General features: G+C 42.9%; 1 protein-coding gene across 2 annotated transcripts in view; it reads right to left on the minus strand.

Moving 5' to 3' along the window:
- The window catches only part of RNF4 (ring finger protein 4), a 32,063-nt gene that overhangs the window by 6,560 nt on the left and 4,122 nt on the right, over window positions 1-21,381 (minus strand). For both annotated transcript variants that reach the window (XM_079154497.1, XM_079154496.1), the window contains exons 2-4: window positions 13,056-13,221; window positions 10,082-10,196; window positions 6,351-6,440 (exon numbers count right to left, since the gene is read on the minus strand). In XM_079154497.1, coding sequence (XP_079010623.1) covers window positions 6,351-6,440; window positions 10,082-10,196; window positions 13,056-13,064 — 214 coding nt within the window. In that variant the 5' untranslated portion in view covers window positions 13,065-13,221. The remainder of the gene's footprint in view (window positions 1-6,350; window positions 6,441-10,081; window positions 10,197-13,055; window positions 13,222-21,381) is intronic.

Genomic DNA, 21,381 nt, shown 5'->3' on the forward strand with positions numbered 1-21,381 from the left:
CAACCTGACTTGAAATGACACCATCTTTTGAAATTTAATTAAGGGAAACAGTCCAAGCAAATGACATTTTCATAATGTGCCCCTCATAGACTTAGTTTCGTAAGTAAAGAAGCTGGTCTCCCCTCTCTTGCCGCCTTGCTTCTAAGCAAGACAGAGCGTGCTGTAAACACTCCCAAGTGGCCAGAAATCTCAATTCACCTGTTAAACCAGGTAATAAAGCAGAAATATGGAAAGCATAAGCAGTGATTTCAAACAAATGGGTTACTTCTTATCATCAGTTTTCCCAATGGAAGTAACCAAAATGAGATTACACACACACACACAACATGCACATTTGTATAAACAAAGAGGTGACAAAATGGAATGAAAAAAGGGAAAGTAAACAAACTTGGTTGAAAGGAAAAGTAAAAGTCAGGCATGGTGGCGTAAACCTATAATGCCAGTAACTCAGGAGGCTGAGGTCCCCAGCAACTTGGTGAGATGCTGTCTCAAAAAATATAAAGAGCTGGGAATGTGGCTCAGTGGTAAAAGCACTCCTGGTTTTAATCCCCAGTACCAAGTGAAAGGAAAGCAATAATTCAGAGGAGAAGTAGCACAGATGATTCTCAAAAAATTGAAGTTTGTTCTTTTTTTAAAATTCTACTGTGGATTGAACCTAGAAAGAAAATTCCAACGTTAGAAAGAAATAAAAATTTGGGTCAGTTGCAGTGGTGCACATCTGCAATTTCAGCTACTTGGGAGGCTGAGGCAGGAAGTGAAAGTTGGGAAATCAGCTTGGACAACTCAGCCAAACTCTGTCTCAAAATAATAAAAAGGGCTGGTGGTACAGCTGAGAGGAGGAGAGCATCTGCCTAGCGAGTTCCATATCCTGGGTTTGAGCCCCAATACTGCCCTAAGTAAATAAATAAATTCAATTAAATATAAATACCAGTACCAAAATTTGAAGATATATCTAAAGAAAATCTTTTAAATACTGTTATTGGAAAAGTGATGAAACCAAGCTAGTGGAAGACCAACAAAATTAAATTCAAAGAAAGATAATCAATGAAATGAAAACAAACTTACAAGAGAAAGAACCCACAAAGCTAAAAGTTGGTTCCTTGAAAAATCTAATAAAGTTCCAGTTAAAAAACAAGACATCATTACAGATGCCACAGAACAGAAGACATTATGAAGGAAGTTATGTCCAATAAAAGTTAAGATTCTAAGGGGCTGGGGATATAGCTCAGTTGGTAGAGTGCCTGCCTTGCAAGCACAAGGCTGTGGGTTCAATCCCCAGCACGGCAAGAAAAAAAAAAAAAAAGTTAAGATTCTGGGCTGGGGTTGTAGCTCAGTGGTAGAATGCTTGCCTAGCACATGTGAGGCACGGGGTTCGATCCTCAGCAACACATAAAAAAATAAGTAAATAAAATAAAGGTATCGTGTCCATCAACAACTAAACAAATACTTTTAAAAAAAAGGTTAAGATTCTAAGGCTGGAGAAAAAAAAAAAGATTCTAAGGCTCAGTGTGAGACTCTGGGTTCCACCTCCAGTCCCACCAAAAAAGAAAGAAAAAACGAAAAAGAACATTTTAGGATGAAACCAACAAGCAAACTCGAGATTAGATACCTTTACTGTAGAGTTCTATCAAACATCCAAGGAAGAAGTAATTCCAGTCTTTCAAAATCTTCTAGAACAGGAAAAAAGGATGTTTTCCCCCAATTCACTTATGGTACACCAACAAGGATTCCAAAACCCTCCAGAGAATGTGTACAAAAGAAACTTGCAGACCAAACCATCTTAGGAACATAAATACAAATATCATACAAAAAAATCAGCAAACTGATCTTGTGACACATATACCCACCCATCCCATAACCACGATAAGTTTCATGCTAAAAATCAATATAATGCTCCATCAACATATGAAAGGGGAAAATTTTTCAACAGAACACTGTTAAAATTCTACATTGATTCATGATGAAAACTTGTAGCCAAACAGGAAACAGGAATTTCAATTGAATAAATGCTATAAATAAACAAAAGCCCACAACAAAGATCTTACTTACTGATGAAATTTGAAAGGATTTTCTCAGTTTTGGAATGAGACAAGAATGCCCATGACTATCACTACTTCTACGTTTAGACAATGCTGGCTTTTTTTTAGCCAGTACATCAAGGCAAGAAAAAGACAACATTAAAGAATCAAAATTTAGAGCCAGTGGTGTAGCTCAGTGGTAGAGCGTTTGCCTCACATGTTTGAGGCACTGGATCCTCAGCACCACATAAAATAAAATAAAGGTATTGTGTCCATCTACAACTTAAAAAAAGGATACATATATGTAATATATATGTGTGTATCTACAAAATAATCAAAATTTGTTTTGTGTTTAGGTCAACATCCAAAAGATTTGCAGATTATGAATTGTTAGACTAAAAAAAGGAAAAATCAGCTGGGTACAGTGGCATATGCGTATAATCCCAGTGGCTCAGGATGTTAAGGCAGGAGGATTGCAAGTTCAAAGCCAGCCTCAACAACTCAGTAAGACTCTGTCTCTAAGTAAAATACAAAAAAGGGCAGGGGATGTGACTCAGGGGTCGAGTACCTCTGGGTTCAATCCCCAGTACCAAAAAAGGAAAGTCAACAGATAAAATCAAATACATTTCTTTACATCAGTAAACAAACAAAATTAAAATTTAAAATACAATGGGGGGGCCACTGGGGATTGAACCCAGGGGCACTGGACCACTGAACCACATTACCAGCCCTATTTTGTATTTTATTTAGAGACAGGGTCTTGCTGAGTTGCTTAGGGCCTTGATAAGCTGCTGAGGCTCACTTTGAACTCTCAATCCTCCTGTCTCAGCCTCCAGAGCCACTGGGATTACAGGCATGTGCCACCACGCCCAGCTAAAATACAATTTTAACAGCACCCTAAAATATTATGTAAAGACCTCCATATTAAACCACACACAAAAATCTGTTCATGCAGATTATAAACCTAAATGTGAAAGGCAAAATAGCCAACTTTCAGAATATAGAAACATCTTTTTATGATATGGGGTAGGACAAGACTTATTCAACATATGGATAAATCAACTATTAATAGCCTCTGAAATAGACACCAAAAGGAGGAGGGGCAAGCCTTTGAGGGGAAGATAGGAAACCCATGAGAAATAGCAGGTTCACATTAAACTAGAAAAATGAGTAGGAAAAAAGATTTGCTATTAAAAAGGGGGGGGGGTGCAAAGGAGTTGCTTGGTTTTGTTCTAGTTCAGTTTCTTTAGTTTTTCTTTTCTTTCTTTTCTGTTGCTGGGGATGGAACCCAGGGCCTTATGTATACTAAGTAAGCACTCCATCACTGAGCTAATTCCTAAACTGTGGGCTATTTTTAAAGTTTATATACAACAGATATGTAAAAAAAGCTGTAAAACAAACTTTTGAAAGGCACTAACTATACAAAAGAAAAAAAAAACAATCAACAAACACAGAAAGGAATTAAATTTTAAATCAGAAAAACACAAGTAAGAAAAACTATGGGAAACTACAAGACAGCTAAAAGACTGATCACTCTTAAAAGTAATGAAGCTGGTGAAAAATAGAACCTCAAACACAGGTGTGAGTGTAAACTGGTACCACCTCTGGAAAACAGTCTGACATTAATCTAGCAAAAATCAAAGATATTCATACCCTGAAGCCCAAGGGCGATGGCATTTTTTTGTTATGCGATGCCAAAAATAAAGTTAACTTTTTTTTTTTTTTTTTTGCGGTACTGGGGATCAAACTCAGGGCCTTGTGCTTGCAAGGCGAGCACTCTACCAGCTGAGCTGTCTCCCCAGCCCAAAGTTAACTTTTTAAGAAACCATGAAAGTAGAAACATACAAAATCTCACTGTCACATTACACATTTTTCATTTCTCCTGATCTGGGGGCTCTGGATTCCTTAAAAAGCTGGTTTGCAGGTTCTAGTCTCAAGAGGGCCTATGGATGTTTTGAAAGCTGCCCTTGTCCAGGAATTCCTATCTTAGAGATACACAAGGCTAAGTGATACCTCCAGGTTAAAACACTCACACGTAACCTATTCCAACAGATTCTGTCAGATTTGCTAAGATCATCCCAATTTTGGAATATATAACCCTTATCCGTTTCACTCTCCTGTAGGCATAGTCAAAGGTTACCCTGAACACACTATCCCTTGTCCTGAGTTACTATAATTAGGTTCACTTAGTAGCTGTGCTTAGGATAGAATTTTTGACTTGGAATTCTGTAAATTAGGCATACACTATAATAAATTTGCAATTTAGATTTACTAAAAAAAAATCAGTAAGAATGATTAGGGACAGAAAGCCCAGCCAGGCAATGGTGGCATATACCTATAATCCCAGCAACTCAGGAAGCTGAGGTGGGAGGGTCACAAGTTCCACGTCAGCTAGGCAACATAGTGAGGCCCTGTCTCAAAATAAAATAAAAAGAGCTGGAGTGTAGCTCAGTGGTAGAGGCCCTGAGTTCAATCCCCAGAACAAGGAAAAAGAAAGAAAAGGTAGGGATGCTAAGCACAAGACAACTCTTTTGTGGTTGGAACCAGGAAGTGGCATAAGGTAAAGCTCCGGTTAAGGGGACAGCAGGTTGGAACCCAGAACCCTGTACTCCTGCCCCAACACTAGCACTGTCCCCCTCTTCTCTATAGCCACTGGTCTTCCAGTCATTCCCAAACAGCTCCCCTCATCCCCCTATGAAGGCGTCCAGAAGCTTAACTGGGAATGGGGATGGCCACAGTAAGAAGCCCTGGCCCAGGGAGCAGGCCCTGCAAGAGCAGTCAGCAAGCAAAAGAAAGTTGTGGCAGAGGAAACGACACTGTCAACCAACAGAAGCCAGTCAGTATCTTCTTGGGGACAGAATCCTAGCTTTCTCCCCAGGCCTGAGGGGGAATGGGTTAGGCACACTGTTGGTGAACACCTGAGTATGCAAGAGAAAAAAAAAAAAAAGGACATGGTTCAGCTTTCCGGCATTGGTGGCATGGCGCTACAGCTTCAGGTAACTTGCCAAACTAAGCTCCTCCCCAGCAATCATCAGTGAGGCTGAATGTATACATATACCTCAGAAACCCACAAGTTGAAGAGAGCCACTTATAGCTACATCAGCTCCTGTTATGTCAGATAGATCTAGCACATCTCCACTGGCCCCCATGTGGGAGGCAAAGACCCTGGGTCTACCTATGACCTCACAGGATGCAGGGGGAAGACACGGGACAGCCCGGTGGTACCAGGACCAGACTCTACATCTGTAAAGGCAGTTCCCAGCCTTAGCCTTTTCTTCTTAAAATCTTAAAGCTTTGTAGTGTGACTAGATTCTAAAGTTCCACACAGGTCAGGCAGCAATGCCTATTGTCTTATACCTGTTGTGACAGTGTGGTAGCTATCAGTCACTCAGGATAAACCTCAAACCTGTGGGCCCCAGGGCCAAGGGGAATCAGCTACTAGCACTCCACACCCAATCACACAGCACTCTTGAGCAAACTAGCCACACACCTGCCCAATGTGCCGCAGCTTCCACTCCACAAACTGCAGTCTTGGCACACAGTATCAGAAGGCCTTAGTGGCATGCTGGCCAGTGGGTTAACCAGACCCCTATGCAGTTGTGCACCATGGATAGTCTACCAGAACTAACTTTTAATGTCCTCTGACCAGACCAGGCCTATGTCCACATAGGTTGCATGCGGGATATGGACATCCTCTGCCAGTCTGTGATGATGCTGTGGGAAGAGAGCATGGCTGGCCTTGTAGGCTCTACCTCCAGAGTGAGGGCAGAGCCAAGGCCTCAGGTGGTCAGGCAGGAAACCTGCTTTCCCTGGGGCCTTGTTAACTGCTTCTGAGATTTCCCAGAGGCAGTGCAGAGCTCACACTGACTAGGACCACACTAGGTTCCAGGGCACTTGAACATGAGATTTCTTTTAGTTTTCACAATCATCTACTGACATGGGCAAGCATATCCCCATTTTACAGATGAGGTGAATAAGGCCAAGGAGCATGCCCAAGGTCACGTGGCTGAGGTAAACTGTGGAATGACAGACTTACGAGATGTGGGACCTTGAGATTCTCCCCATACCACTTCTGTGTCCAGCTGTGGCAAGGTCAGGGCCACGCAGCCCTACTGACCTTTTTTTTTTTTTCAGCGCTGGGGATCACATATGCTAGGCAGTGCTCTATCACTGAGCTGTAGTTCCTACCCACAGCTACGCTCCAGAGGAAATGAAGCCACAATACATGACTTTCCTGAAGTATTTTTCATTTGGGGGCCCAGTTACAGAATGTAACCAAGGCCTTCAGGTGCTAGTGCAGGCCCAGGACCAGTCAGTCAAGAAATGGCCAACTCTCACTCACCACAACAGAGTCATTGTGAGTCAGGTCCACGACGACGGGCTCTAAAGATTCACAGGTGAGGTCCACGATTTCATCTCCAGCTTCAAAATAAAGCATTTCAACAGGTATTAGGAAGAAAGGAAGGCTAGAACCCCCCAAGCCTAATTCATATGGTTACAAACATGGCACTGGCTTATACTGAACTAAAGCACCAATTCCTTTTTGGAGTAACAGTCACAAAACATTCTGCCAGCATTTTGCTGGGTGGGTCGTCTTTACAGATTCATCACTGGCAGGGGTGGGCACACCTCCTCCCATGGCTGCCTTGCTAGCACAGCTTCAGCAGTGAGGGAGTGCTTCACTCTTCACTTGTTCCAAGTGCCTCCCAAACTAGACGGAGAACAAGGTGATGTCTGTTGGCCCCTAACATGCCAAACTGGGTTTGGCCAGCGGTGCAGATTGCCTTTTGACCCCTCACACACACTGGGGAGATGTGCAGGGCATACAGAACAAAAGTAGGAAGAACATGAACCCAACAGTTAATGACAGTTATACTTAGCATGTAGGAATAAGGAGCAGAGAACCTCCTCCATTTATACAAACCAAAAAAAGACTTAACCATGTTTAGTTTGGATTACTATACAGTAATACTATTACAGTAATAAGTGTGAGGTAAAGATTTATTCCCCACCCCAGCACTGGCAATGAATCCAGGGGTGCTCTACCACCTAGATACACCTGTAGCCCTTTTTATTTTGAAACAGGATTTCGCTAAGTTGCCAAGGCTGGCCTTGAACGTGCCTCAGACTCCTGAATAGCTGGGATTCTGAGTGCGCACTGCTGGGCCTGGCATGGGTTAGGACCTTGCCAGGCACAGTGGCACACAACTAAAATCCCAGTGGCTCGAGGGGATGAGGCAGGAGGATCACAAGTTCAAAGCCAGCCTCAACAACTTAGTGAAGCCCTAAACAACTCAGTGAGATCCTTTCTTTATATGTAAAAAATAATAAGGGCTGGGGATGTGCCTCAGTGGCTAAGCACCCCTGGGTTCAAACCCCAGTACCAAAAAAAAAAAAAAAAACAGACTCTTAGCAACAGTACTGGTCCAACATATGTTTACATAAAGTGACTTGTAATACATTTAACATATTGTAACTTGTTTGATTTTTCTCATATTCAAAAGTTTCACAGAAATAAAATGTAATATATCACAGATAAAAAACGTGATTTGTACAGAAGGATCTCATTCTTTTTTTTGGACTGGGGATTGAACCCAAGGTATTTTTACTACTGAGCTACATCCCCAGCCTGTTTATTTTTTACTTTGAGACACAGTCTCACTAAGTTGCTTAGGACTTCACCAAATTGCTGAGTTCGGCTTAGAACTTGCAATCCTCCTGCCTCAGCCTCCTGAGCCACTGGGATTACAGGTATAAAGCATCGCTCCTGAACCTTTTGCGGGGGGCGGGGTGGTGGTGGTGGTACTGGGGATTGAACCCAGGGTGCTTTACCACTTAGCTACACCCCCAGTCCTTTTGTTGCACAGGGGTATGACTGCCACAGCGTGATGAGTGCTATATTGGAAAGCAGCTGGATTCTTCCTAGGCTGAAGATCCTGAGTCCTTTAAGAGACCCCTTATGTGGTTCAGTGCCACAAAGGAGGATGGCATCACATTTGAGGATGGAGAGCCCAGGTCCTACCCTCTAGGTAAAGAAGTGAGGCTTTCAGGAATTTGCTTTAAGAAGTTAAACTCAGAGACTACATGAGAACTTGCTCTTTGCTCTCTGGGAGGCCCATGAAATTCTCACACTAAACTGCTTCTCTTTAATTCTAAGAGGGTCCCAAGGTTTTTGCTCCCTGGTGTACACATCCTGCATAAACCCCCAGAATTCCTGGCCCCTTGCCACCATGCTGGGGATAAAACCAAGCACTCTAAAACTGTGCTCCAGCCCTTTTTGAAGCAGGATCTTGCTACAACACCCAGGCTGAACACAAACTTGCGATTCTCCTGCCTCAGCTTAAAGAGTAGGCCATGCCTGGTCACTGCTTCTCCTTAAAATGTCAGTTCTCAGGCATCAGAATTACAAACCCAACATCAATATATACAAAGTCAAGGGACCTAATTCCCTAATTCCTAATTTTTAACAGTCAAAAATCCTTGCTGTTGTAGTCTGCAGCCTTTAAAATGATTGTTGCTTTTAGAATCAATTAAAAGAAACACTCCATAAATTGAGATGAAATCTTGGTGCAGCAAGATATAAGTACTACAGTTAACAAAGAAAGTGCTACAAGCCTCTTTATGGTGATAGTTTTCTAAATGGAGAGACATTTGGCTGCTTTCACATAAACATTTATATTTTGTTTTCAAGTAAAAACTTGCTTCTTTGGCAATATTCATAAACAATTTTTTTCCTCTTGTCTGAACACAGTAGTTTCATTTTTGTAAGATGTATCATGGGTATAGTGCTGTGTAACAATGAATTGTAACTAGCATATGGTTCAGAATACACAGTGTTAGGTTTTTTAAATATCTTAATGGTTCTTTTCTATTTATAATTTCAAACTTTCATAAAGTATGCCAGAAGTTTCATAAAAATTGTTTTCAGTGGACTGTTCTTTTTGCTATGGTAGGCCATTAAATATAGCATTTATTCTCACAAATGGAAATGTCTGAACATCTAGAATATTGACACTTATTTCAATTTGCAGTCTTCCCCACCCCCCCACTGGGTATATTAACATTATTCTGAATGGTACTGAGTAATGGTTCAGAAGATAAACTCAATGAAACAAAAATATTTATTCATGGTGATCAATTAAATTATTTGTTTAACTTAAGAAAACTAACTACTGTGCATAACTCTCAATTTGTATGTAACTGAATTTGACATGATGTTGGTTTATTTTCAGTGCTTGAAAAACATACAAAGATAATTGTTTTTGGATGACACCATATAATTTTAAGTTAACCTGCATGCTGTAAATGTGTTTATGTTTCAATAAAGAGGAAAAATTTCTTGAAATTAAAAAAAAAAAAAAAAAAAAAAACTCTCTGGGCAGGGAGAAGGGGAACCGGTCTCTGCCTAAACCAGTTCTAACACAGGCAGCTCAAGTAACAAGTATGCCTTCTGGGGTGATTTTTTGTCTTGAGGAAAGCCAAGCATATCAGGAATGGGACCTCAGACAGAAAAGGTGGGCCCAGAGGAGTCTCACCTCCCTGTTGCACATTACCTGTGGCTGAAGGGCTAGTGTAGCTTTAAGTGTGAATGGCAGCAGAGTCTAAGATTGTACTTTCTCTCTCTTCTCTCTCTCTCTCTCTCTCTCTCTCTATTTTTGGTACCAGGCATTAAACCCAGGGGTACTTACCACAGAGCCACATAAAAACCTGGGGAGGTTTTTATATTTTCTATTTTGAGACAAGATTTCACTAAGTTGCTGAGGCTGACTTTGAACTTGTAGTCCTCCTGCCTCAGCCTCTCCAGGCACTGGAATTATAGGCATGTACCACCGCTAACGGCGTAGTCTAACAAATTCTCATTTAGTGCTAACTGCTACACAGAGTCCCAGGTGTTTTATGGTATGGACTGATTCTGTGCATGAAGTCTGTTTCAGGCACTAGCATTATCCCCCACGGCTGGCAGGGTCAGTGTTGGGTGCTGACCAGGTGCAGCTCATGTGCTCCTACACACCACATCTTCTCCACCCCAGCACACCATGCTATGATATGCCTGGCAATCTTACCAGTTTCCACAAGTTCTATGGGTTCTGCTTCCAAGGAAATCTCAGGGGTGGAGGCTGCTTCCCGAGTTCGCTTCTGAGCTTGTCTAGAACTTACTGTTCCACCACGGCGCTTTCTCTGAGGGCATCAAGGGGAAAACAAATAGTTCCATGAGCACTAGACAGACAAGAATAATAAGGTCAACACAGGATGGCTCAACTTAGGAGCAGCCAGCCTGGAGATGTGAGGCTGGGTCCATTTTAAAACTTGGGATTTGAGAATACTACTGCTTTCAGAGAGGAGTCATTTAATAAATACATTTCTTTTTCTCTTTGCATTGCTAGGTATTAACATAGGGCCTTACTCACACTAGGCAAGCACTCTACCACTGAACTACACCCCCAGTTTCTTTGTTTTCTTAGCCTAAATAACGTGTTTCCAGAGTTTCATTTCTTTTTTTTTTTGGCAGTGCTGGCTATCGAACCTAGGGCCTGGCAGGTGGTAGGCAAGGGTTCTACCTCTGAGCCACAAGCCCCACAACCTGACCTTTCAGTTTTTATCCACTGTAGGAAGCTAGACTTTCTTTGGAAAATATGACTTCTAACCAAGGAGCTCTGTGGCCTACTAGTACAGGCATTTCCCACCTTCCGACATAGCCTTGGGCTGCTGTTTCTGATCCAGCTGGTCTCAAGGGACCAAGCTGAGAACACACCCTCCTGCAGTCTTCCTGTGGAGCATGCCACTGTTTATTCTGCCCATACCACTCTAGCCAGTCTTTGCTCCACAGGCTCAAATCCCCTGTACTCTGTCCTGCTTCTCACTGCCATTGGGCCTGCTGTCCTTCACACGGGGCCCATCTGGGGCACTTTTTCACTACTAAATCTAAAGTTTCTCACCAGTCCCAACTTTATAGAACTGCTATGAAGACTAAATGACGTGAAGTTGGTATGATCCCAATCCTGCAAGTCTTTCCAAGGGAATCCAGCTTCAGGAAATTCAGGAAGGACCTGATGCTAAAGCTGAACTCTGTACAAGACCCAAGAATACCCACCACGTAACTCAACCCATGATAGCAGAGATAAGCCTAATTCTAATTCTATTTGTGTTTTGACTACTATTCTTTGTATTAAACAAAAGTTTGAGATGTTTTGGAAATGCAGATGAGTTTAACACTTTTTCATGGCTATACCGTGCACAGGGCCATCCCCAAGTAAGCCCAGAGACAAAGGACAGAGCAGTTCAAATTCCCAAAAGAAGAGTGGCTCTGTGTCTCAAAGGGAGTTGCCCCTCCTGTTGCAGTTGAGCTCTGCTGCCCAGCAGCCAGTAGGCTGCTTCATGTGAGCTATCCTCCCAGCCTCCTTCCTCTGAAGTAAGCCAAGTGTTTCTCAGCAGATGCTGCCAGGCAGAGTCCGTCCAATCTACCCAGCTCCCTGTATGCCGAGGGAGCCACAAAAGCAGCCATGGACACCCCCATGGGGGTAACGACTTTCCTGGCAGCTCATGGCTCCACCATGCCTTCAATCTGGGCTTCATCCCAGTGTGGTACAACCTCTCCCTCTCGTTCTTCACCTGACCAATTCCTTCAGTTTTCGAAAACCCATCTTCTACTCCCCCAGGCTGGCTGGCTGATTCTCCTCCACTTCAACTCAGGGCAGAGTCGGGAGAGGTCTGTTATCTTAGGGTAAGCTCAGTATTCCTGAATCATTTGTGGAGACACACCCCTCCCTGTCCTCTCATTAATCCTGGTCAAGCATTTATAGTTGAACTCGTAAAGGTCCAGAGCTTTTGGCGAAAATGAACCACCCAATCACAACTATCGAAGTTTCTCACACCATAACTTAACAACTTCCTCACAGATCCTCATAGAGGCCATGTCCAGACAGAGATATGGCTACAGACGTAAGGCTTAGAATGTCTATTTCCCTATAGGTAGCCTAGGGCAGTAATCTACAGCTAAAGGACCAAGGTGGGAAGTCACTTACCCTTTACAGGATGGGGGTGAGCCCGAGGCTCAGCAAGGGTAGACTGAGCCGATTAGAAAGACATGGAAGGCAAGGACCCAAGGGCCAGATTACAGGAACAGAACTTGTGCCACCTGTGCCACCCTGTCCACTTCAGGAGCTCTCTGTTTAGCCTCACTCTACCCCTACCACCCTTCCTCCCTACAATGCCATTTGCAGCACCTCTGAAGCCTGGAAAGAGATGAGGCTATTTCACATCTGGTTCATCCCTCAGGAAACTGGTGCATCTCAGAAAACATTTCTGAATTTAGATGACATGAGCAAAGTAGCTTTGTCAGCAGAGAGCAAACAAGCGGACCTTTACAGGCAACCTTCTGTAGCTCTCAAGGGACTCCAGATAATACACAGGTTACAAAGAATCCAGAGCTGCCTTGGAGGTGTGATGTTATTCTAAATAAACTAGTTATAACGACTGATCAACACTGGGCATTGAACATAAGAAAACTTCCACTAGGTTATTATTATTACATTCATGTTGAACATAGAGAAGCAACATACAAGGGAAAATGGAAAAACTGGACTGCAAATAACCAAAACACCACAAAGGGCCTTAATATTTCTAGGACACAACTGCTAAGAAGGTATGTATGATGTTTGAGCCTGGCAAGGTGGCATACACCTGTCATCCCAACTATTCACCAGAAGGTGGCACAGGAGGATTGCAAGTTCAAGGTCAGTCTGGGCATGTGGCGAGACCCTGTTTCAAAATAAAATTCAAAAGAATTTTAAAAAGATATGATGTTTTCACTCTAAGTCATTCCTCCTCAGCTTTCTGTCTTGGGGGCCCCATCCTGACACTTAGAACTCAGCTGAAGATGGGCACACTGGTGCAGCTAAGGGAAGGACCTGGCACATAACCCTTGAAGAACCAGGTTACTCTGAACCCCTTTACAGTTAGTTCTCTCTGCAATGTGCCACGAAGGACAAGGCAGTTGCTTAGTCCTGAAAATAAAAATCTTAAAATGATGAAACTTACTGTACTCATTGTGCTCCTTGGCTCCAACCTACAGAAAGGGAAGTGATCTCTACCCAGGTTTGCAGCGAAGTGGGATATTTTCAACCTCTCATGCCTGCTGGTTACTCATCCTCTGGCTTACAAAGAATTTGGAGCCAGGCAGATTTCAGTATCTTCGAGTCCTGTCCTGAAAAACAAAGATATCAATCTGATAAACTCTGCTACCTACACTGTTGATAACAAAGTTCAGTTCGTTAATTCATCAGTTCTTCTTGGCATGAGGTGGTGCTCTGCTGAACACTTTATGCAATTTATGTTCTTAATCCCATATTCATCTTCAGAATAAGAATTCTTGCTGAATATGGGACTACCTGACCTCAAAGCCTACAATCAAAGCCATTATGCCAGCTCCTGTTGTTGTTGTTTTGGTCCTGAGGACTGAACCCAGGGTCTCATGTGCCCTTGCACTGAGCTATATACCCCCAGACCATTTATTTGTCCTTTCTGTCTGCTGCAACCCTAGCAAAAGCACTGTGCTAACTCCTGGGGAAAAATGAGTCAGAACTAACACACTTGACCGCAGCAACCAGGAGGGACAGAGCTTCCAAGACCAAGCAAAGTCCTGAGCCTAGGGTTCTTTCTATAATTTCACTGTCATTCTACAGCTAAGCTGAGGAGACAAGTCATCCACCCTGTTCCTAACTCCCCTTAGGACTCACAAGACCACTCAGAACACATGACAGTCCCAGATCCACCGTAATTCCTAGGTTCCAATGCACACATTTATTTCTGGTTCCAAGAATATCTTACATTTGGGTACATAACTATAATACAGGATCCCTCCCTGCCATTTATCCACCTCAATGATGCATCTTTGAATTAAAAAGAATCCAACAAAAATGTCTTCCCAGAGAAAGGAGAGATGCCTACTGAGCAATGGGAAATGATGGGATGCACATACCTTGGCTGCTCCACAAGCCTCTTGCCTCTTACTTCATTGATATTTAGACTTTCAAACATGGCTGCTGAAGATGCATCTTCCTGGCCTTGCCTGCATGCCCATCACCACTCTCAGAAGCCAGTCTCCTGTATACTCACAGGCCCAACTAGACCACTGGCTTCCCTGGGAACTTTTTCAGAGCTTCCTTGCTCTTGGACAGAACAGCAATTCATTCCAAGTCCAGTTTTTCTCTTTCAGGGATGGTGAGCATCAGAGTCAAAGGATAATGAAGCTAGAAGACTGGACTTTGAGAGATCTACCCAGAGGCTGAATTTTACTAGGAAGTCAAGTGGGGAGAGGATATTCCCACCAAATCAGGACAGAAGGAGATCATGGGAAAGACAACCCTCATCAACCAAAGGGTTCTTGACTACAAGGAACAGAAGCTCTCAGGTAATAAAACAAGCAACACCTGAAAGTTACAGGTTACTTCTCCATACAAAGCACTATGCTTTCTAGGGACCGACTCGTCCTGAGCACTACACTCGTCACCCACTAGGAAGCAGGCTCAGTAACGGTCACCCTCTTACAGATGAGGCAGCTATAAGGATGATAGAGAGGGAAGTAATTTGCCCAAAGTCCACAACTAGTAAATAACCAGAACCCACTCACTTAAACACTACCTTAGCACCAAATTAGAGATGTCCTAGAAACAATTAGGAACATGGAAATTTATTATTATTTCTATTTATTTATTTAGTACTGGGAATTGAATGCAGGACACTTTACCACTGAGCTACTCCTCCTTTCTCAGCCCCTTGTGCATGGCAGACCAGCATTCTACCACTGAGCTATACCCGCAACCCCTCTCAGCCCTTTTTGTTTGTATTCTGAGACAGGGTCTTGCCAAGTTGCTCAGGTTGGACTTGAACTTGGGATTCTACTGCCTCAGTCTCCTGGGTCCCTGGGATTAGAGATGTGTGTCACCCAAACTGGCTAGAGCATGAGAATTTAGTATATCTAGAAAGGACCCCTTGCTTTCTCCTTCCTCCAATAAACCTCTCCATCAGCTTTCCTTCATCTCAGCAGAGGGCCCCACCATCCTTAAGTGCAGAGGCAATCCTGGAGTTACTATTTCCTCATTTGACAGGGCTTTTGCTTTGTCTTACACAAGGAAATTCTCATGTTTTTTGAAGGGGGTGAGAGTGGGGTATCTGATAGTGCCCTTGACACTAAGAAGAGATATGGGGTACAGCAGTAGCCAGTCCTAACTGGAATGATCAGGAAGGCCAGATGCCAGAATTCCTAAAGCTATAAGGGTGGGAGAGAAACACTTATGCCAGGGTATCTAGTGACTCTGCAAGAGTGACACCACAAAACCAAATGAGAGAAGGCAGAAAAGAAAGAGGTGCTAAGGGCAGCTTTAAAGTTAGCAATGTTGGATATGAGAAATTCTGGTGGAATGGTCCAGAGGTGGACAGAAAAACTCAGATGGGAGAAATGGGGCCAGAAATTTCACAACATGTGACTGTCTGGGGAGGGAGACAGATAAAGAAGAGCCTGTAAGAGAATTAAAAAGCCAGAAACAAAGCTAGGAGAACCTGGATATTCATTTGGACAAAACTCAGCATTTGTAGAGCTGGGGATGTAGCTCAGGGGTGCAGCCCTTACCTGGCACTCACACGCCCTAGGTTTGACCTACCACTGCAGACCAAGCAACCAACAACCCACTCAGCTTGAGTTTCAAGGAGGAAGAAGCAATGAACACCTGAAAAGAACAGGCATGTGTGTGGCGGGGGGTGGGGAGGGTGCTCTAAAAGAAGGCCAGTGAGCTTGGTACAGGATGCTAAACACTGGGGACCAAGGCTGACGGAAGCAGCAGCAAAGAGGTCAAGCTCCAAGACCAAACTGTACTGAAGATCAAACACAAAGGCCAGGGCTGGGATGTGGCTCAGTGGCAAAGCATCTGCCTTGCATTTGCAAAGCCCTGAGTTCGACCCCCAGTTCCAAAAAAGACAAAAGGGGGGGGGGGGACCACCAAGGCCATAGGAGGCCACACCGCATTTGAGGCCTACAGTGACAGGAGGAGCAAGTCAAGAAACAAGTAGGTGGGCGACATGGGCAGAGGGAGGACAGATGCCCCAGAAGGATGGTGTGCAGAACTGAGGACAGCACAGGTTCAAAGTGTTCAGATGATAACAACCCTCATAAACCACGCACCCTAAATAAAGAACTGCATGGAATGAGATTGTGTCACCCATGTGCTGAGAGGGCAGACGGAAGACTGAACAAGTCAGAATGTAGACGAGGGAGGAGACCCAAGAAGAAGAAAGTTGCATGGCTTAGAGGTAGTAGCAGAGTGTAGGAGAGAGAAACGGGACTACCAGTTGGCAATCGGGAGAGCTCTAGGGCTTTCTGTGTTCTGACAGATTTTCATTTGCTTTTCAACAAAGCAATTATGGACACTTACAATGTTGCCCTCTCCACACACTAGTAGAAATGTGACATATGTATATTCAGCATTCATACTTATGTGACTGTATAGCTATCACATGTACAGGAGTGTGACCTACATAATGGCTAGAAACAGATTGTAAGGCAAGCAGAAAAGAGGAAATGTTAGACTGGAACCAGATTCTACCAGCAAATCTCATACTACTGTATTCCCAAGAGCAAAGAAAGGAAGTCAGGAGAATAGGGCTGGGGAAGGGGCACAACAGAAACAGAATGAAGCCCAAGGAGATGTTGTCATGAGAAGCTTTGGGTTTAGTCCAGCCCCGCAACAGAGTCCTAAAACCATGCCAGAGCAATAGGATCTGAATCACCTACTGAAAATCAGAAACACAACTCCCTGCTCTGGCTCCATCCACACTAGTCAGAACACTGACCCTCACGTGACTCCTTGTGCATTTCCCATGGGGGGAGGGGAGGAGCCCAGGCACCAGGTCATTTCTTCTGTGTTGCAATCATAAAACAGTCCCACTGTGAACTCATAAGGGGCTATCTGAACACAAGGTCTTATTTTCCTGTGAGTTTGGATGAGCTGATAAGAGTAAGCTCTTTTTGTTGGTGTTGTAAAAGCCTAGAAGTCAAATCCTACAGAATACCATCAAAGAAATCTCAATATATCAGTGACTGACTGGGCATTGGCTGGTTCCAACTGCCTGGCTCATGTCTTCCTTTTTTAAGCCAAAAACTTCTGATCATTCCCATTTTAAATATCTCCCTAGATGGAATTTCAAAAGTAGAATTATAGAACATGTGCTAAAGAGAAAGAATACTATGAAGACTGCATCACCCAAGCTGCTTCTGTAAACAGTGTCAGAAATATCCAAGGTCACCACCAAAGTCCAGTCTCCTCCGCACTAGATGTAAACATTAAAACTGCCAATAACTTTCACTTTGAAGCTTCTTAAATGGAATTTTGATGTCCCCATCACATCAATAACCACACCTTAGTATTCAAGAAAAATACAAGCCTCTTCCTTGTTAGTATGCAATTTGTGGCCATGTGAGCCCTATACGCTTGCATGAATACCTGACCTGTGTGCCTCCCTGTCTTCATCATAAATCTGGGAAAAACACTTCACCTTGCAGCTACTCCACCAGCTGATTAATTCTGTAACTATGTATAGGGGCCTAACTTAAGATAGGTATTGCTCTAGAAGCTAGAAATATAGTCATCCCTCAGTATTCATGAGTTGATTTCAGGACGCCCCTTGGAGAAACCAAAATCCATCTGTGCTCAAGCATAGTGTTTATAAATAACGTACATACACCTTCCTTCATGCTTTAAATTATCTCCATTACTTACAATACAATGTGAATACTATGTTAGTAGTTGTTACGGTGGTCTGGTGTGGTGGTATACACCTGTAATCCCAGTGACTTGGGAGGGAGAGGGCAGGGGTATCACAAGTTTCAAGCCAGACTTAGCAATTTAGTGAGGCCCCATCTCAAAATAAAAAATAAAAAGGGCTAGGGATGTGGCTCAGTGGTTGAGTGCTCCTGAGTTCAATCCCCGGTACCCCTCCGAGATATATAGAAATAAGAAATATGGCAAGATGAAAAAGATAGTATATATTCAGCATAAACACCCCCCATCCTCCAAGTACTTTCCCCCCTTTTTTTTTGTAACGCTAGGGATTCAAACCCAGTGTTGAGCCAAGCTAAGCAAGTGCTCTACCACTGAGTTACATTCCCAGCTCTTCCAAGTATTTTCAGTCCTCAACTGGTTTAATCTAGAGATGCAGAGTTCATGAACATGAAGGGTTGACTATATGGGGTTGATTAAAAACACCAAACACCTGTCATGGAATGTATACTCCAAATGGAAAGATGAACAATAAATTAAGTAATAAATGTCTATCATATCAGATGAGCCAGAAACTGTACATCTTCTTGCTAAGTGTGAATACTACTACATAAAACTTTCCATCCCAGGAGGAGGAACTGAAACAAACGTTCAAAGCTCTCAGGGGGAGATGGAGGGGACAACTGGGGATTTAACCAAAGGGTCAATTTACCAATGAGCAACATCCCCTTTTTATTTTTGAGTCAGGGTCTTGTGAAGTTGCTTAAGGTCTCACTAACTTGCTGAAGCTGGTTTTGAACTTGTGATCCTCCTGACTCAGCTTTCGGAGCCAGCTGTTGGGATTATAGGCGTGCACTACCACTCCCAGTTCGCCTAATATTTTTGCAGGGACTAAATGAATGAATTTCATTGAAATGAATGAATTTACATGTCAAAGTAAACAGTAGTACACTGTGCTTGGAGAGGAATGAGGCATGTTCATATACTGGGTAAACAGGTCTTCCATGAATTTATGTCATGAGCCTGATAAAGCACCATCAGCAATCAGACCACAGCTCAAATCCCTGAGGTCTGAAAGGAGCACCGAAGCCAAAGGACCTTGACATCCTTTGGCCAAGGTGGCATGGGCTCTGGGGACCTGATACAAGTGATGTAATTCCCGAGAACTAGGAGAAAGAGTAATATGATGAAGGAACCCTAAGGACCCACTGCTGCAGAGCTCAAAATGCCTCAGTGTTGGAGGCCATCAACAACCTCCCATCTTTCCCTAGAGCCCAGGATCAATTAACCATAATGCCAGAAAACTTTCAGAAGGTGGGCATGCTGCCTGACCCAGTGTAGAAGGCACCAAGCATGAACGCTGCCAGAGAAGGCCAGCTAGGAAGCTTAGCTGCCTAAGTATCTTGAGCCTGAGGTCAGCGGGAGTGGAAGTGAGGAGATGTATGGTGTGGGTGGTAGTCAGAAGCTTTCAAATCCAATTCTTCAACCCAGACCAGCAGAGAGCAGCTGAGCAGTGTCCCATAGTGGGAATTCCCTCAAGAGCACACCAGAGGGGGACTGATCTAAATGGCACTGCCCCAGGGCTCCTCAGCATAGGCCTTCCCTCCCACTGTCAGTCAGATTCATCTGGAGGATGGCTAATGAATAGATACATGCTGTCACTTACCAGCTAGCCAAACCCAGTTCTCTAGGGACATTCATCTTCACAGTGAGATGCAGCACCCTTGCCTGTGAGCTACAGCAGAGTCCTATCCCAGACCCTCTTTGATTCTCCCACAACAAAGAAATTAAAGGGATACGAATAGGAAAAGAAGAGCTCAAATTATTCTATATTTAGAAGACCCAAAAAACTCCACCAGAAAGTTTCCAGAACTCATAAATAAATTCGGCAAAGTAGCAATGTATAAAATTAACACCCATAAATCAATTGCATTCCTATACACCAATGACAAATCAGCTGAAAGAGAAATCAGGAAAACGATCCCATTCACAATAGCGTCAAAAAACAAAAAACAAAACAAAACAAAATCCAAAAAACACCACCACCACCCGAAAAACAAACAAATAAACAAAACAAAACAGAAACCCTTGGGAATCAATCTAAAGAGTTGAAAGACCTCTACAATGAAAACTACAAAACACTAAAGAAAAAAATTGAAGAACTCAGAAAATGGTAAGATCTTCCATGTTCTTGGATAGGCAGAATTAATATTGTCAACATGGCCACAGTACCAAAATATTTACCAGATTTAATGCAATTCCTATTAAAATTCCAATGTTGTTCTTCAAAGAAATAGAAAAAGCAGTCATGAATTTCATTTGGAAAAATAAGAGGTCCAGAATAGGCAAAGCAATTCTTAGCAAGAAAAGTGATACAAGAAGCATTACAATACCAGACCTTTAATTATACTACAGAGGTGTAGTATAATTAAATGGCAAGGTATTGGCACGAAAAACAAACATGAAGACCAACAGAACAGAACAGAAGACATGGAGACATACCCACGTAAATACAGTTACCTCGTACTACACAAAGGTGCCATAAACATACATTGGAGAAAAGAGAGTCTCTTCAACAAATGATGTTGGGAAAAATGGAAATCCATATGTAGAATGAAACTGAACCCCTATCTCTCACCCTGCACAAAACTCAACTCAAAGTGGAGCAAGGGCCTAGGCATTAGACCAGAGAACCTGTGCCTACTAGAAGGGCAGGCCCAACTCTCCAGTCAGCTTAAGAACTAACTTTCTCAATAAGACTTCTAAAGCACAAGAAGTAAAAATCAAGAATCAATAAATGGAATGGTATCAAACTAAAAAGCTTCTTCACAGCAAAGGAAACCATCAAGAATGTGAAGAGATCTACAGAATGGGAGACAATCTTTACCACCTGCACCTCAGAGCATTAATCTCCAGGATATACAAAGAAATAACCCCCCCCCCCAAAAAAAAAGCCCAATCAATAAATGGGCAAAGGAACTGAACAAGCACTTCACAGAAGAAATACAAATGGTCAAAAAATAAATGAAAAAAATGTTCAACAACTCTAGCAATTAGAGAAATGCCAATTAAACTACACTGAGGTTCCATTTCACTCCAGTAAGAATGGCAATTATCAAGAATACAAGTAACAATAAATGTTGGCAAGGATGTGGGGGAAAAGGTTCACTCATACATTGCTGGTGGGACTGCAAATTGGCGCAACCATTCTGGAAAGCAGTATGGAGACTCCTCAGAAAACTAGGAATGGAACCATTTGACCCAGTTATCCTACTTGGTTTATACCCAAAGGACTTGAAATTAGCATAATACAGTGAAACAGCCACATCCATGTTATAGCAGCTCAGTTCACAATAGCTAAGCTATAGAACCAACTTAGGTTACCCTTCAACAGATGAATAGATAAAGAAAATGTGGTATACAGACACAATAGAATACTGTGGTATATATACATGACAGAATATTACTCAACCATAAAGAAGAATGAGGAGCTGGGGCTATAGCTCAGTGGTAAAGCACTTGCCTAATGTGTGAGGCACTGGGTTCTATCCTCAGTACCACATAAAAATAAATAAATAAAATAAAGGTATTGT

The sequence above is a fragment of the Sciurus vulgaris genome (genome assembly GCF_902686455.1).
Source record: "Sciurus vulgaris genome assembly, chromosome: 9".
NCBI classification, from domain to species: domain Eukaryota; kingdom Metazoa; phylum Chordata; class Mammalia; order Rodentia; family Sciuridae; genus Sciurus; species Sciurus vulgaris.